General features: G+C 36.7%; 2 protein-coding genes across 2 annotated transcripts; one reads left to right on the top strand and one right to left on the bottom strand.

Moving 5' to 3' along the window:
* Window positions 1-3,804: 3,804 nt before the first annotated feature.
* Window positions 3,805-7,251, top strand: LOC113712647 (uncharacterized). The gene is made up of 3 exons (XM_027236142.2): window positions 3,805-4,513; window positions 4,607-4,707; window positions 6,514-7,251. Exons 1-3 carry the CDS (start codon window positions 3,972-3,974, stop codon window positions 7,155-7,157), a joined length of 1,287 nt encoding a protein of 428 aa, XP_027091943.1. The 5' UTR covers window positions 3,805-3,971; the 3' UTR covers window positions 7,158-7,251.
* Window positions 7,252-14,967: 7,716 nt separating this feature from the next.
* LOC113710901 (WEB family protein At1g75720) lies at window positions 14,968-16,576 on the bottom strand. Its single transcript, XM_027233965.2, has 2 exons — window positions 16,302-16,576; window positions 14,968-15,687 (listed from the first exon to the last, which is right to left on the bottom strand). Exons 1-2 carry the CDS (start codon window positions 16,461-16,463, stop codon window positions 15,187-15,189), a joined length of 663 nt encoding a protein of 220 aa, XP_027089766.1. The 5' UTR covers window positions 16,464-16,576; the 3' UTR covers window positions 14,968-15,186.
* Between the last annotated feature and the right edge of the window lie 1,391 nt (window positions 16,577-17,967).

The raw sequence follows: 17,967 nt of genomic DNA, 5'->3' as shown, positions 1-17,967 counted from the left end.
GGTAGAATGATCCTATCAATCGACTAGTTCAACTTTGGACCTCTCCTTTAAAAAGTGTCAATGGCATTTCTGTTATTGTTATCGCAATTTTAATATCAGGGAAACTTGACAAACCGATTGAAGACTATGGAAGGAAGCAAATACTATTTTTCTTGCTTATAATTTATAATAATAAAGCCAAAGCCAGTGCTTAAGTGTACAATACGCTTGTGGAAGAGCAAGTTAGTCAGTTCTCAATTCACCATCAAAAGAGGACCGACCATCTTTTTTTTTAAATACTTCTACTGCTGATGGGAATCGTTTACAAGTTACGTTGTGATGAATCAGATTCAAGTTAATTAATTAGATACAAAATAAATCACACAGGTTCGCACGCATATATATATGAGAAAACAAACATGAATAAACATATGCGTCTATATCTTTGTATAGTTAGTTGTTGGCTAGAATCAGCATCACAATATCTGACTTCTAACTGCTCCGATCATCTACTCTTCTTATTATTATTGAGATGATGATGATGCTTGCACTCAACCAAAATGATGCCACGCTTTAGTTTATATATGTAAATACAAAATATATATATATATATATATATATATATATATATGGGCATGCCTTGTCGTTGACTGCTGTATAATTGACGACAAAAAAGGCACACCAACAACAATAATAATATGCCAGCATGCTCCTGAAATTTTTTTGTTTTTTGGGTTGCTGACACTCTAGTCCTCAATGTTTGCACAATAACTTGGAAATGCTTTGATATTTTTGGAGATAAAGAGTGAGTGGATTTTAGGATGCGTAGAAGTGGAGTTAGAGACTAAGCTTGGCACGTTCGTCGTATTTCACATGGTCGCTGAATGATGATGGTACGTCACTGATAAAGATTCGTCATGGGAGAATTCTAGCCCAGTTTTTGGGCAAATGGGACGGATTGGTTGGATTAGATGTACCAAAATATATGGATTAGGAAGAAGACATTGAATGTGCAAATACGCCAGTTGGTCAATCGTTGTTTTGGCTCTCGTTGTGTTGTAGCATGCACGACGCCTCTCTCTTTTGGCTCTTGCGCTTTTTCTTATGCTTGTGTTTTGGAATCTTGATGCGCACTACCCATATACATGTATGAGGCTCAAGTTGCTTAATGGTAGGAAAATATGCACTTCGTTTTCAAGGAAAGAAGAAGAATAAATGCACGGCTACTAGTAGTCTATGATTATAGCGCAACGGATCTCCGGTCTCATTTCCTCTTTATCTCACTTTTTATTATATTGCTATTTCTCCTTCACAAACATCATGTTTTAGATCTTTTCTGTTTTTTCTAAGATCCAATAACTATCAATTTAGTAATACACAAAATTTAACAAACTAAAAAAAGTAATATATAATAGAAAATTAAAAAATACAACAGAAAATTTATAAAAAAAATCTCATTTTTTTTATGCATTTTATTTTTTCGAGTTTGTTGAATTTTGTGTATTACTGAATTAATAGTTATTAAATCTTAATGAAACAAAAAAGAACTAAAATATGATATTTATGAAGGAGAAATAGGAATATAATAAAAAATGAAACAAGAGTGGCACAGGATGTGGGACAGAAAATTCATTGCGTGATTATAGGCACACAGATAGGTGCGTAAATATCGATAAGAACTATCAACTACGGTTCAATAAAGTCCAATAGTTTTCCTATCAAACATATCATAAATGATAGGTAGAAACGTTTCAAAAGAGTTCATCAAATAATTCAATATATAAGTCAAGAACCCAATTTTAACTCAAAAATTTTAACCATTAGATCTTGGATGCTTTTTTCCTATTTCTCGGACCAATGCGGGATATAATATGTGAGACATATTTCTCCGACCAACGTGGGATATAATTTTTTACTCATGAATCTAATAAATCTCAGTAACCCCTCACATTAAACCCAAATTCATAAGTTCTTCTTCGAACCCACTATAATACCCAATGTTAACCCACATTATCACCTAAGGTCACATATTTTCCTAAATTTAAACCCACTTTTTTTCAACATCCAAACTGCATTCAAGACCTCGGCCAACTTTTGGTTCCTTGGTCTAACACCAATCGGACCCCATGCCAAACCCATGACTTACCTGGTTCAACACCAACCAAACTTCGATCCACTATCAAGAAGAGAATTTTCACAATTCCAACTCCGAAAAAGATCCACTTGTCCATAAGTAGTCCAGTCTCACAATCTAAAGCTCTGATACCAATTTTATAGGGAGAAATATCTCGAGAGAATCCACCAAAGAATCCAATATGTAAGTCAGGAATCCAACTTTGACAAAAAAACTTAAACCATTAAGTTTCGAGCCTTACTTACGTATTAACCGCTCTTTTCTATCTATCGAAACAATGTGAGATATAATTCTTTACTCATGAATCTAACAATAAACACTTTATGTTTGTTGATAGGAGTAGCAGTACAGCAGGTGAACTAAGACACAACACATTTGTTCGTTACCCGGTGGATGGGGGCTTGGTGCTTTTTTGGAGGATAATATGCAAAATCTTCATACGGGCTAGTTAGCGTTTAGTCATACATTTCTGACAAAAGTTAATGTGTTTGAATCCAGTTAACATATAAATCATATTAGTGGACAATTTGTAAGAATTTTTGCAATGGATTTATGATTTTGAAGTCATATCATGACCTATAGTAGTGATCAAAATTGAACCGGCCTAAACAAAAAGAAATGCGTAATGTTTTTTCAATTACACATGGAGGAAACCAAATCGAGTAACAAATGTATGCTCAACATCAGTTAACTCGTCGACTATACGGAATATCCAGTATATATTGGATTAAGCTTGCGGATTTCTGGAAAACAAGCAAACAGCGTCCGAGAAGCATCACAATAAGCTAAATACACAAATCAAAATGATATTCCTATAATCTTCACTTGAGCTGTCAAGCACTTTGTTCATCAATTAGAACCTTAAAGCAAAGGCGTCAATTTGGTATCCCTAGGCCTTCCACTGTTTTTCTTTTAGAATGACAGGAAGAAAATGACATAATGCCTTTCCGATGCAAGGCAAATCCTGTTCTGCTAGCTTGCTTGCTTCGCCACTTTTTTTTTTTTTTTTTCCTTTCTTTTCTTGCTTCGCCACTATTATTAAGAGAAAAAGATCAAAAGAAGAAAAAAATGCTATAAAATTTACCATTTAAAAGCAGACTACCTGCACGCACAAGCGAAGTTAGCCGGCCTAACCCCTCCACACGCTTTGCTCTTCATACCCAAATTCATAAATTGGTCCATAAATTGGATGATGGGTCCAGCTTAATCGAGTAGTCCTTACCACTTGATGTGTAATGGCTTGACTTGGTCTCCCGAAATGTCAAATCTAATGAGAGCAGAGATTATAAAGTAGGTTTGATTATAAGCTTTTGCTTTTAATCTTTAATATGTAACCCGAATGGATTACTAAGGAAGGACAAACCGCAAGGTAAAGCACATTTGAAAAATTAAAGATGTTTATGATTATGGAAGTCTAATCAAGTAGACACAAAATCCTTTTAATCAGCTTCTTTGTACGTCTTTACAGTCTTGCATAGGAGGTTTGACTGTCAGCAGTCTAGACAAATGAAGAGATTACCTGTTAATTCTGAGGTATAGGGGCAAGTAGAATGACAAACACGAGGAGTAAAGAGCAAAGAGTAATTGGACCCCATAAAGAAGTTTGATTAAAAGTACATTAGACAAATCAAGTAATTACGGGATAATAGTAAAAGTAAAGGAGCATACTGGAATAGAGTAAAGAGGAAACATTATTGACTCCCCCAGCCGAAATCAAGGCCCGGCCAACTTCTCTTTGCCTTCCCTGCTGCCCCATCTTGGATCCCTCCCCACTTCCATTAAAGAAACGTCCTCCCTCTCAAGTCTCCAAGTTTTAAAAACCAATTTCCCCATTATATTCTTTCTTTCTCTCCATTCCATGAATGAGAGAGGTCCCTCTTCATTACCACAACTTCGCTTGTGTTTTGCAGCTCTACTATTCATGGCACTGCTCACTTCCTCACCAGAACCACGGAAGACGCCATCAGAGAAGACCAGTCATAATAACAAGAAACATCCATCAAAACGCAGGAAAAAGCAACAACCTCAGAAGCCACCATCATCGTGGGACCAATTCAAGAACTTGTTGACTTGCAAGCAGATCGAAGGATCAAAAGTTCATGATCCCTCAATCCCAAAGTTGGGGTCTTGCAGCTCAATATGCACTTTCAGGGATGTTGTTCATGGGAACACAAGCAGGGTGGTCCATAGGGCTGATAATTCTCCTGAAAGCAGTAGCGTTGGACAGGAAACGCGACTTCTTAGCAAGAAATCTTCTCATGGATCATCCTCCAGGTCTTTCTCAAGCTCACTCAGATCAAACGGTACTAGTGTGACGTACAACAATGGGTCCTGTAGAGGCATGCAATTCAGAAAGCTCTCTGGATGTTATGAGTGCCACACCATAGTTGATCCTAGCAGGTCATAAGGCATAGCTGCTTAACTACAATTACTTTTTATTTTTTATTTTCTGTCTTGAGAATTGAAGGTTTTTTTTTTGGGGGGGTTATGCAGGTATCCTTTGCCAAGGACAACCATATGTGCTTGCTCTGAATGCGGAGAGGTCTTCCCAAAAATTGAGAGCTTGGAGCATCATCAAGCGGTCAGGCATGCTGGTACTCTTCTTCTTTCGTTTTTACCCATTTCTATATTTTTAACTGTGTATAATTTTAGCTAGGTTGACTCTCCTATAGAAGGCTAGAATCATGTCTTGTGAGCCTATCCCTTCTAGTCTATGGTTTTGCAGCAGCATTCGTACTAAAACTACTAATTTTCATAGTTTCCTCTTCTATTCATGGTGACGGAGATGAAATTCAGTTTAGCAATAAATATGAGGATGCCCTCTTTGAACGAAAGATGGAGACGAGTGATGACCAAGCTTTTCTCAACTTGGTTTTCTTGTGCTACTATTTTGACTGTTCATTTTGCTGAAATTTGTGTCAACTGCACCATCAAAAACTTTTTTTTCTACAAAAAAAAACAAAAATCAAAAACTTTTTTAGGAGAAAGAGAATACTACTGTTTTGTGTTGGTAAAGATGTTATGTAGGAGGAAGTAATACAGTACCCTACGGTAAATATTATTAGATCGATTGTTAGTACAATTATACCTATAGGATCCCTCTTCATTTCGCTTTTAAGACTTTGATCAATTTATCTTGACCGGAAAATTAGAAGCATCACACTGTACAAAGTTGAGAACTCCTTAAATCGAGGTTGACCTCAAACAAAATTGAATCTCCAAAGTTTTTGGGGGGAAAATGTGCTGCTAGTGCAAGGCAAACGGCATTAATTGCTATCTTATGGCCATACTAAAAATTGATAGGACGACATTTATGGTTCATTATAAGCATTTGCCTCCCCTTTTCTACTACACGGACACCAGTACTTCGCCTCGCCAACTTCATTGTGCTGTGGACCATCGGGTACAAATTTACAGTTGTCACCTCATAAAATCGATAAGTACCCGACGTTCAGACCGTGGCTGATTGTTATTGGTCAACAATTATTATTATCTGCTTTCTACGTGTTGCTGGGATGACCTAACCTTCTAAAATAGGTCAATGGCGGATTAGGCTTTTCTTTTCTTTGTTTTTTTTTGGGTGCCATTTGATTCTTGTGTGCTCTACGACCTCGGACTTTGCTCCTTATCAGTGGATTTTTTCTCTATTTTTCATTCTTCAAACTACACATTTGGATGCATGATACATATTTTTATTTATTAATAATAATAAAAATTAGTCAAATTTAAAATGATCATATCTTTTTTTATTTAATAAATACATCTAGATGAGATGTGTATTGTAAAAAATGGAGAAAAAATTTAGTGAAGAGAACCAAATTCTCCTGCCTCTTCTACTTCAAGATATTATGAGTGGGCATGTATTCCATTTCTAGAAAATGGGAATTACCTCTATATAAGAGTCTCATATTTTTTGAGAAGCTCTTTTTCAATCTTACAATTCTTCTCTTCCATATAACTATTCTCCTTGCTTGTAAAACTAGTTTTGAAACATATGCAGGCGACATTGGCTTTCAATTTGCCACACTGATTTTTTCTAAATTAATTTTAATCCTAGAAGAGTGTATTTTTGGTAATTAAAACAAAATTGCCATGGCATTAAACTTTCAGTTGCCACAACGTCAACTATGTATTATATATATAAAAGGAAAAGTTAAAATTTTAAGAATTAATTTTATATATACTATAAAAACGAGCATGGATGCATATGATATCAAATTGAACTTGAACCTTTTTTTTTGGGTGTACATGTGGGATGCATCCAGCAGCCTATCAGTGCATACAAGATTTATTCAAATCTTTAATGCAAATCAATTTGCAATTAGTCTATCTTTGTGGGGCTATTTTCCTAAAAAAAAAAAAAGGAAAGGGTTATTTACTTATGTGCATGCATTCTACAGTGGCTGAGCTGGGACCCGAAGATTCAAGCCGCAATATCGTGGAGATAATCTTCAAATCAAGCTGGCTCAAGAAGGACAATCCAATCTGCAGCATCGAACGGATCCTAAAGGTCCAAAACACTCAACGCACGATCCAACGGTTCGAGGACTGCAGAGATGCAGTGAAGATACGTGCAAACAGCAACAGCAAGAAAAACCCCCGGTGCGCCGCCGATGGCAACGAGCTGCTAAGATTCCACTGCACCAGCCTCACTTGCCCGCTCGGCGCACGCGGGTCCTCCAGCCTGTGCGGCTCAGTCCCCGGCTGTGGAGTTTGCGCTATCATCCGGCACGGCTTCCAAGGTAACAAGTCGAGTGGAGTCCGCACGACCGCAAGCAGTGGTAGGGCCCACGACTGCCTTGGCCTGGGCACCGACGGTGGCCGGAGAGCAATGTTGGTTTGCCGTGTAATAGCAGGGAGGGTGAAGCGCATGGCGGATGATGCGGCGGTGGAGGAGGACGATGCTGGCACGTTGGCTGCAGGCTCATACGACTCGGTAGCCGGGTACGCCGGAGTGTACTCGAATCTCGAGGAGCTTTACGTATTTAATCCCAGGGCTATCCTACCTTGTTTCGTAGTGATCTACAAAGCCCTTGAATCTTAGGTTTGGCGTTTTCTCACGTAGTTTTCTGTGTTGTATTGTACGACGCGATTGTAGTTTTACCATTTTACTGTGGCTATCCATATTCCCATCCCAACTGTTTTTGTTGCGTAACTAACTTAGGTTGGGAAGAAAAGTTCCAAAGTCGATCTGATGAAGAAAACAGACGGAAGAGAAAAAGAAAAAGAAAAAGAAAGGAATAATAAACTAAAACTGCGACTACAGAGGGCTAGTAGATGGACCCGTCTCGGTGTTGTACATAACAAGATGCTTTCTGGGTGCATTTACTTGTCAAATTGTTTACAAAAGAGGAAAGGGTTGACGAACCTTGTCTGGTTCAACTGCCCCACTTTATGAATAATTGGTGCTTTTTGTTTTCTTTTCGGGTTAATTTGTGATTTACATTGGAGTTAATACTCGGGTTGTCTTTTTAATCCGCTTGTCACACAACCTTTGGGTTTGCCTTTGTTGGCAAAAACCGGGAATCCCATTAATTATTTATCTTAACTATTGCATTTGTGTTTTTGATACCTCGATTTTTAGGAGAAAAGAGCGTAAAATTTTAGCAGTATGGATTGCTATTTTTATAAATTTTTGTAAAAAAAATATATTATAACGAGTTGATGTGTGTGAAGTAAAATAATTGTGTGCATAAAAAACGTAAAATTTTTCCTATACAAAACTGCGATCCAAACAAATCTGCAACACTGATTAGTATCTCACCTCCGTAATATTTTCATAGTGATATGTTCTCTTAGTTTGATTCTCCCACCGCATTTTCCAGGGAGCTGGCACCATGTCCACGTAGTAGTATGCACTATGCAGTATGCTTGCTAGCTGCGGTGAAACGGGCCGTGGTGGGGGCACGTGGAATGACCATTTAGTTGGAATATGGAAGAAAGATGAGTTTGACCAGAGACCGATCATTAGAGCAAAATTAAGCACATCCTAGTGATCCCTGAGAGAGACCAATCGCATTTGCATTCTTCCCTTCTTTCTTTCTTCCGTCTCAGAAAGATATCATTGCGCGCACATGCATCCGTGCATCGGCACATGCAGCGTCATTACTCTCCCAGTTTCTTTCTTTCTGGTTAAAATTCCAAGTCTCTGAATTCAAGATAAGGTAAATTTATCTGTGCATTAACTGATTACTTAGATCTCCACCAATTAATACGTTAAACTTTAACCAACTACCCTATTAATTAGAAACTTGCATGGGGGGTTAGGTACGTCCTTCAGTGTTTAATACTACTACTACAATATGTGTACCTACCTGCTGCGGTCGCGGAATAACATGCAGGAGGTCGTACATGAAATTAGATGGTTAGCATTATTAAAGTAATTTCGTACACACATCAGAAACTTCCCGTTTTTTGTCAGTAGTAGTATTTGTTAGACGACTGAGATTCGCGTGATTTCTTAAGAAGCAGTGTCCTTACGAGACTGTCCTAAATGGCGTCTGCTATTTGTCCTCCAACCCCATCTACTGCAGTAATCATTGGCCCTCCCTCAGATCTTTAACTTCTCCCAAAAATTTAAAAGTTTGCCCGGTACCCATCCATCAGCAATGGAAGGCAATAAGGATTTCATTTTATTTTTTGTTGGTAAAAAAAATATAAACATATTGGTTCTTCTTGTAGGACTAGTTTACTTTATTCTTTCTTTTCTTTTCTGAAAATTAGAATGGGAATCTAAAGGATGTATCTTGACAAAAGACGGGGTTGATTGCTACAGGGCGGAGCCGGCTCTTGCTTTCCTGGTGGCCTGCATGCTCCTTTCTTTCTGTATCAAAGGTCAGGCCGAACAAGCTTTTGGGAAATTTTGGCCAGCTTAATGTGTCGTTGCATTTTCACACACGGGTTATTGCATGTGATCCTTGGAACAGCTAAGAAAGTGCAGACATAAAAGAAAGAGATCAAAATATGCGATTTAGAAGCAACCATTCAGAGTTTAAGACAGAAGAAGATGCAGAATTAATTCTGTAGAAGAAGGTCCTATATACTCATTTAAGTCCGAACGTTTTGCATTGTCTCCAAGCAAAGCATGTTGCTGTCGATTCGACGGTGAGACTAATAATAGAAGAGGTGACCTGCTTTTCAATCGGGTCGGGCACTACAGTAACCTGCATCGTGCATACCTTGCATAGTTGCATCTGCGATTTATGCTGAATGTTTACCTGCAAGGAAAAGTTTCAAACAGTATGAAACTTTCCCCAAGGATCTGGACCTTGAAGAATTAATGAACTATTCGTTGATGGCAATTGTTATTCTGATTGTAGTCTTGAAATTCGAGGATTCATTTTTTGTTTTGTCTTATTATTTTGACGAAAGGATTCATTTGGTGATGGTTTTCATCATTCTTTTTCGCTAAAAATTAGGGTTCAAGTTTCAATACAGTTTGTTGATATACAAAATTTCGATCTTCTTGACTACACCACATAACCTATTAATCATTTATCAAGTACTCCCCCCGTCCCGTTTTGTTAGTCTTGATTTTTTTTTTCACACAGATTAAGAAAGTGTAATTAATTTGGTTGGAAACATAAATTTAGATTAATAATTTCCTAAAATACCCTTATGCTAATCACGAAGAGTGCCAATTAATATCAATTATAGCTAATGAGTTAGTATTGGAAAAGCTCAATGTATTCAATGTAGTGGGTTAGTATTTAATAACAATGTATTAATAACAAGATATTTAATAAGGATATTTTAGACAATTTAAAAGATTACTACATTTCTTAATAGGAAAGTGGACTACAATTTGGGACAGACGAAAAAGGAAAATAAGACTATCAAAGTGGGACGGAGGGAGTAAGTTTCAAAAATTAAAGGGATAAATTTCGACCTTCTTGACTACAACCACTAGACGTTGTTGGAGACGTGTCAAGGATGGAATAGGAAGTGAGACATGAAATAGTTTGATTAAAATGCTTGGCAGTCGATTCCGGAGTGGAGCTTCGTGGATGTACCGTGTGCAGTAACAGCAGATTGTAGCATAACTCATGACACTCCAAGAAATAAATATAATGGTTCTTGATGGCTTTTGAGTTTTAACGCATGAAACCATAGAAACTAACGTTACTTTGGGCCTGCGCATGGGCAATACTGTTGGCCCTGGAGAAAAGGCGGTTGTGACAAGCTCTCTCAGCCCACTCGGAAAACCTGGACTTATTGCCAACTTCTTTTTTTTTTGGGGTTTGAAAGTAGGCGTGACAATTTTCGACATGATTTGAATTAGAGGTGGCAAATCAATCCACTTAACTAAATTTACCCATATTCGCCCATGAACAGATGGGTATGAGTATCTTAAATTTTTATATATGGGTATAAATGGGTAACCCAATAATACCCAATTAACCTATTTAGAATTTTTTTCCTCCCAAGTCTCTTCTTGTCCCCCACCTTTTTTTTTTCCAAATTTTTCATTTGGTCATAATGTTAACTACTTTTGTTTTATTATTATTATTATTATTATTATTATTATTATTATTTGTTGGTTTTATCTTATTATTTTATTTTCTCTTAGTTTGTTAACTTGCTCATTTTTTAGCATTACCAATTTATGATAAATTTTAGCCTATTTTCTTATCTTTATAAAATGAAATTTTAAATTTATATATGAAAAAATGTTAGGGTTCAAAAATTTTGGATTAAGTTTTTATATTAATTTTTATAGTACTTAGTTCAAAATTTTATATTCTTATTATTCAATTATTAAATAATAGGTAATTTTGTGACATAGAGTATAAATGAAAAAAAATTGGTAATTAAGTTTATTGAACATTATAAGTAAATATTTAAAACTAATGAAGAGTACAAAGAGTGATATGAATTGATAACTTAGTTTGCAAAAATAAATTTAAATGAGTGTGCAAAAAGTTAAAATAAATGGGTTATAAATGGGTAATTTGGTTATCCAATTCATTTTTTGACTTACCCATTTATACCCATCTAATTAAATGGGTATAAATGAGTTGACTCACTTATACCCATTACCCATTTTATCCAACCCAAACCCGCCCAAATCACCTATTTTGACACCTCTAATTTGAACATACAATATGTACATAATACGAAATTAATGGGTTTGGGTCGAGACTTCATGGGCTCAGGTTAGAATTGGATCGAACTTGATGAATCCAAAAACAAACAAGAACAAATCAAATTCAGGTCACCCACGGGTTGACCTAATAACCCGTTTATAAATTAAAAATAATTTAATAAATATCAAAACATTTTATCTAACTAAACTAAGTTATTCTTTTTTCCCCAAAGGCATTAACTACTTAATTCTAAATGAATTTGTTTAACTTGTGTGAAGTTGGAATTATTATGTTTGGATAAATGATATATTACATTATTTTTTATTTTTATAGTATCTTAATTTATTTTATATCTGGTTTGGGATAAAACACTTTTATGGAGTTTTAATTTATTTCAGATTTGGTTTGAAATTGATTTATCGAAATTTTTATTACTTGATTATGTAATTAGTCTTGTGCAAAATTGGTTCTGTTAGAAACGACAATGGTGAATTAATAAGTTGAAATTATGTTTCAGGTTATTCAGGTTGGCTCGTCAATCCGAAATTTTCGGGTACTGACCCGTTTCGAGTTGGCCGGTCATGTTCGAATTAGCACATTTTCTATTATATCCGAATCTCAATCCGATCCATCAACTCGTTTTAGACCCGATTGCCACCCCTATTTGAAAGGACCAATTAATTGCCGCCTTAACGAATTACCTACGCCAAATTAGCGGCAAAGCGTTGTTTTTAGACCTTTTCTTTTCCCTGTTTTGAAAGCGTCATTGTAGGTATAAAAATAATCATGAAACGAACAAACTTATTTAAAGAGCTAATAAAGTGTACCATTGAAAAAAAGGTTTGGACAATGAAACGAAGGTTGGACAACGTCGTTTTCTAATGTGCTTGATGCATCACAGTGGTCCTGCGAACCAATATATAAAACTAAACAAATAGATATCACAAGGACCCACAAGTAAAATGTCTGATTTGTTTAGTCATCCCCTAAGAGTACATGATTATTAGGGGATAAACAATCAAGGATAGTCGCTCATCATATGTGTTGAGCGGTAAAAGTCTCTGTGTTATGGTAGATTAATTCCTTATGCAATTATGCCGATAAAAGCTTGTCTCAATTGTTTGCCTCTGGAGTCTGGACCATTTACCTGCTGTTTGCTAACACACAATTATTTTGATAAAGCTTGTCTCAATCGTTTGCCTCTGGACCATTTACCTGCTGGTTGTTAACACTCGATTATTTTGATAAAGCTTGTCTCGATTGTTTGCCTCTAGCTTGGACCATTTCCCCTGTTGTTTGTTGAAGCTCAATTATTTTGATGATAAAGCTTTAGCTTCCATGAGGGGCTTTAGAATCACGGTGCTTAATTATTCCAGAAGTCGATTAGTCACATAGGCTTCTTGAACCATAAATTTGACGCTACAAATATGTGTCGGATCTGCAGAACAAGACATTGAACTTCATTCTGCTGCTTTCGGATATGAAACTTTGATGAGGACAACGACGGAAGTTAGATTCTCAGCTTTGGATAAACCATTTTTATGCATACTTAATCCTATATTCATCATGAATTCGAAGAGATTGAGACGTCTGAAATTACCTATGAAATATTTAAAATATTAACTCAACTGAAAATATAAATACTTGAATCTTCTTGTATACTTGTCCTTCATTTGTTGTACGGCCATTCTTGTATGTATTAATCCCCCATCCAAAACTTTTTTTTTCCCCTTTTGTGGCTTCTGTCAATACGTGCTGCAAGGATTCAGGATAGGGCAAGACATCAAGGACATGCATAATTATAGGCACAACAAAACTGAAAGTTTGACATTCAAATTAGACAAAATAGAATTCGGGGAATTTTTCTATTTTGGTATGGAAAGCAAGGTTTGAGATTGTAATTGTTACGAGCTTACTAATCAATTGGTTCAACATTCTTTTTTTTTGGGGGGGGGGGGGGGGTGGAGTGTTTTGAGAGAGTGCTTACGATTGAAGATTGTGACAGAAACGTATTAAACTATAGTATTTGGTAAAGACATTGGAAGCCCATGTAAATGATTTAGTCACATGGTTGAGACAACATCTTTTGCTTCTTAATATTAATATGCACTTCCCTTCGGTCATCATCTCCACATACAACTATTGTAGAATAAAACCAATCTTGGGAAACATCACCCTTTTATTCCCCATATGATAGACATGATAGCGTTTCACTTCCAGGGGAATATCTTCTATCCTGTTGTCTAGCTTGTAGATAGAAATTAGAATGCATAGGACGCAGAAAGAGAGCTTTGTTATTGAAGTCGTTGGTGGCGGTGGTGGCCTTCAACTTCATCAGAACCATAAAAGACCTGCTAGTGCTAGGGTTTCTTCTATTTCTCGTCGGGCGAAATTCAGTTTCTCCACCTTCAAAATGAAGCTGTTTGATCGCTTTCGCAAAAGTTTAATGCGCTTCATTCTCTCGATCCCTTCTTCCTCTTCTTCTAAAGGTTCACAAACAACGTCAAGTTCAGCACCTAGACGTAAATCATGTGACACGAGGCCTGATCCTCCAAAGACTTCATGCAGCTCTTACTATTCTTCCAACTCTCACCACAATGAAGCCATTGCTGATTGCATCGAGTTCTTGAACAAGTCCCATCAGGGCTTGTTTTCGGGCCGCAACTCCGATTTTATGGTGTGATGCTTTCGCATTTTGGAGAATCATCCAACCTTGGGTATGTACGTGATAATAATACACAAGATCATGGCAGCTTTTCTGTTTAACACTTCCTGGTGGAGTTCTCAGCTTCTTATTACCTTGTGGGCTAGTGATCTATTGCAAAATAAGAACAGAAGGTTCCCCGTGTTATGTACATTATAGATTGTCCCATCGAGGCTTCTATTGTATGAAAACGTTTGGTGTACGAACGTGCACGGTATTTCATGTGCCTTTTGATAGATTTCTTCTCATGGTTTTGGTTCTTCATTAGTAAAACTGAAGGTAGAGTGGAACTAGAACAACATGCTATTGGCATATACAGTTTAAATTAGATGAGATAGAATTCTATTAATATTATTCCATCTTCAGTTCTCCTAAGAAAAATTAAAAACGGCACTATAATAAATTGAACAGGAGAACAAAATTCTCTTGATAGTTCGTCGGGGGCCGACAGACTACAGCTAGCTAGCTAGGGACTGAAGGCCGTCAGTACTCACAATTTGGTCAAGAAGGAGTTATCCTTTGCAGTTCAAATGGAAGACATTCGTGACTCGCTTGTTGACAGGGCACCAATTATACAATACCTGATTTTATAACAATTTCTTATTACGTTTAATAAGATTTTATTGCCTTTCATTTCCTCGATATGTAGTTTTTCACCTAGAAACTTTTATAATTTTGAATAAGCCCACTGAACTTTTCCAAAACCATATGAAGCCAGCCTTAATTTTATTTTTTTTTCTGCAACAATGCCCTATGTGTATGACAAACATTAGAAGATGGTTTTGTCCTCAAAGAGCGTCTGGTAGTACCATATCCACTTTATAGCCCGTGCCTAAGCGAAGCAACTTGAAAGTAAAACTAACATGGTAAGTTAGTAACATGATATGATCAGGGGAAACAAGGGGAAAAAGGTTCACTTGGTCTTGCATGATTCAACCACGCATCTCGAAACATATCCTAATTCTCACAGATTCAAGGAGAGATTACCGTCAAAATCTTGCTCAAGTTTTCGATAGAATTACAAAAGGGAAACACATAATTCAATTTTAATTCCCCACCAGGGAAGAAAATCCATTATCCGGCACTATAGCATCATAATCAATAGACAAAATTACAATAACTTCCACTGTTCTTATACCTTATTTGAGATTTTATCTGGGAATACATAAATTAATTACACTATTGTCTTCGTTTTGGTGTCAAAAAACTTTAAGATAATGTTCTTATGGTAGGAAATGAGTCCTTGATCTCTTCCGATCGAATGGCATGTGTGTTTTTCATGATCAAGCTCCTGCCGGTCCAACTCCAGAGCTGCCTATCTTCCTAAAGATGCCCTTGATCAGCGGGAGCAAAGGCTTCTTTTTACTCTTCCTCAGAGAAGGGTGCCTCTGTAGTAGAGCATCAGCTGGTGGTACAACTTGGGCTAAAGATGGTGGATCTGCGAATTTTACATATCTTTTCTTTTGAAACTCCACGTTTTGTTGTTGGTGGATCATAGTTTCTGTGATCTTGACTTGAAACTCTTCTTCATCTTTTATATCCTCAACGAACTTGAGATCTTCAATCTCAAGCTCGATGGCCCTCTTCTGGGATTCTCTTTCTTTTAGGTGTTGGAGCTCTCTTTTTGTCCGCTGAAGTTCTTCTTGTAAAGAAGAGAGGCAAGTAGCCATGACCAAGCTTTCTGCTTGTGCCTTTTGGAGACTTTGCTTTGTCTCCTCTAGCTCTGCCGTGATATTTCCAAGCCTTGAAGGAGCATGACCATTCTCGATGCTTCCATCATGCATCTGCTCCAATTTTGAAACACAATTAGGAATATACTTTTCCTCCAACACAATTTGGTCTGACCAGAAGAAAAGAAAAAAAAAAAACACTGGTCTACCATTGTAAATTACTCAAAACCATAAAAAGCGCTTGTACTCACGTTGAAGCAAACTTGCACTTTTTGGCATAAATGTCGTCATCAACAAAGTGTAAAGAAGCAGAACCTAAGTATTGTTCCTTTTTTCGACAATATAGATGGTGAGATACATGCAAGGTGATGGTAGTTGATTCAAGAATTATTATCACACATCAAATACTTGCGTCCTTCTGAAATTCAACGCGATCAAGTTATGGAATTTGTCAAAAATAAATACAAGTAGCACAAGTTCTGTAAACGTCGCGTCGTGGCCCAAATGGAAAGTCGGAAAATGAAATTGCCTTCCTTAGACGACAAGAAGTTGGATTTCAGTACAATGATCACTTAATTCTCTGAACAAACTTTGATTAAGAATAACACATACACAAGCGGCAATTAATATCAACAATACTCGGCCATATATCTCAATTAGGACCTCAAGATCGAAGTTTGACTGGTAAATGCTAAACAGTTAATCAATGCTTGCCAATGATTAATTACCTCTTTGAGTTTGTTGGCATAGACTTCGCCAGCCAAAATTCTCTCGCCGAACAACAATACAGCCTCCTGAACAGAACGAAAAGGAGCACTGGTGTCAATCTCAGCCTTCCTCATCATTATCACTCCCTCCTCATCTGCGCCACCTTGATTCATTCTCGACATTTTCACCAACAATATGTGTATTTATATATGTGTGTGTGTATATATATATATATATCAGCCTTCTATAGTTTCTTCAAATTTTCTTTTGGCTGTCGCTGTCTCTGTATCTACAAGTGAGAGAGCAAGACAGAAGAATAGAATCGTTGGAATGACTTGTCACTACTAAATATATATATTCATGTGAAAAGCTTCGTTACTTCGCGTCTACTTCACTGGAGAATTGTCCCTGCTATTTTTGAAGCTCAAGCTGGTGATCGGTGAGCCAGAGGCAGATGGGCTTTCACGATTATATTATTGTTCTTGGTTCCCCGGGGGCCCATATTAGATAGTTTAGTACTAATACGATCCAAGACTTTTGCCCACCAACTGCATCTATAGGTCTGTTTTGCGGCGCGACCGTCACTGTTATTTCTTTGCGTGATTGGCCCTATGAGAATGGGAAGGTTTTGCGATGCCTTTATTTCGGAATGAATTGGTGTCATTTATTTTGGTGGAATATTGGATATTAGGGAAAAGAAACTTTAAAACGAAATTCAAGCGCCTTGGTTGAATGATGCGAGATACTCCCTCCGTCCTATTGAATGTGTCATGCTTTCTATTTTGATCTGTCCTAAAATACTTGTCATTTACAAAAAATGGTTGTAAACTTTATCAATAATTTTCGATACTTACCCCTGTCTCACCTGACTAAAAAGCAGGTGTTATTATGGCCAAAAAGTCTTCCGTCAAGACTTGCAACTTTTCCAGTTTAGTTGATGGTTTTGCACGCACCAATCAACGTGAAATGATTGTTGTTCGTGGCTTCACACTCTACTTCAAATTAGAATAAGTCACATGCCAATCAATAAACATATGGATCCCACTATCACATTTTGATCATCCATTCTGCAGCTTTTGTGTTTAAACGAAGGGTAACATGGAAAACACGGATGAATTTTTAAAAAATTGAGCACGTTGATAATAAGTTGGAGTCCCGAAAAGTGACAAACTTTTTGGAACGGAGGGAATACTTCCTTGATGTTTTCTTTTCTTTTTTGGTAATCTACGATGAGAGAGGCAATTCAAGCGCCCCGGTTGAAGTGTAAAAATAAAGACTTTTATGTGGAAATTTGTTTACAAAAGAAATAAAAAAATTTTCTCCGAGAGACTACGATACAAAAGGCAAATTAGAGCGCGAGGCCCCAATGTACCATTGTTCTCTTCGCGCGGCAATTCCTCGTTGACCAATCCTTGAAATTCTTTATGATGTGCAACTGCAATGGAGTCAACGAAATCATCAAAAAAATCGGATCCAAACAAGAACAAAGTGGAAGAGGAGCATGAACTGTTGTAATACGAAACATTGTTCCTGAAGTACGAAACATTGTTCCTGAAGATTTGATTTTAAAAAAAAAATTTAAATTACATTTTATACATTATTTTTCACATTATATGTGAAAATTATAAAATTTTGTTCTATAATTATACATCATTAAAAATAAGTTACATTATACATACAAATTTG

This window comes from Coffea arabica, chromosome 10e, assembly GCF_036785885.1.
Source record: "Coffea arabica cultivar ET-39 chromosome 10e, Coffea Arabica ET-39 HiFi, whole genome shotgun sequence".
Classification (NCBI taxonomy): Eukaryota; Viridiplantae; Streptophyta; class Magnoliopsida; order Gentianales; family Rubiaceae; genus Coffea; species Coffea arabica.
Note: the sequence above shows the minus strand (reverse complement) of the source record. Positions and strands in the feature narration are given on the sequence as shown.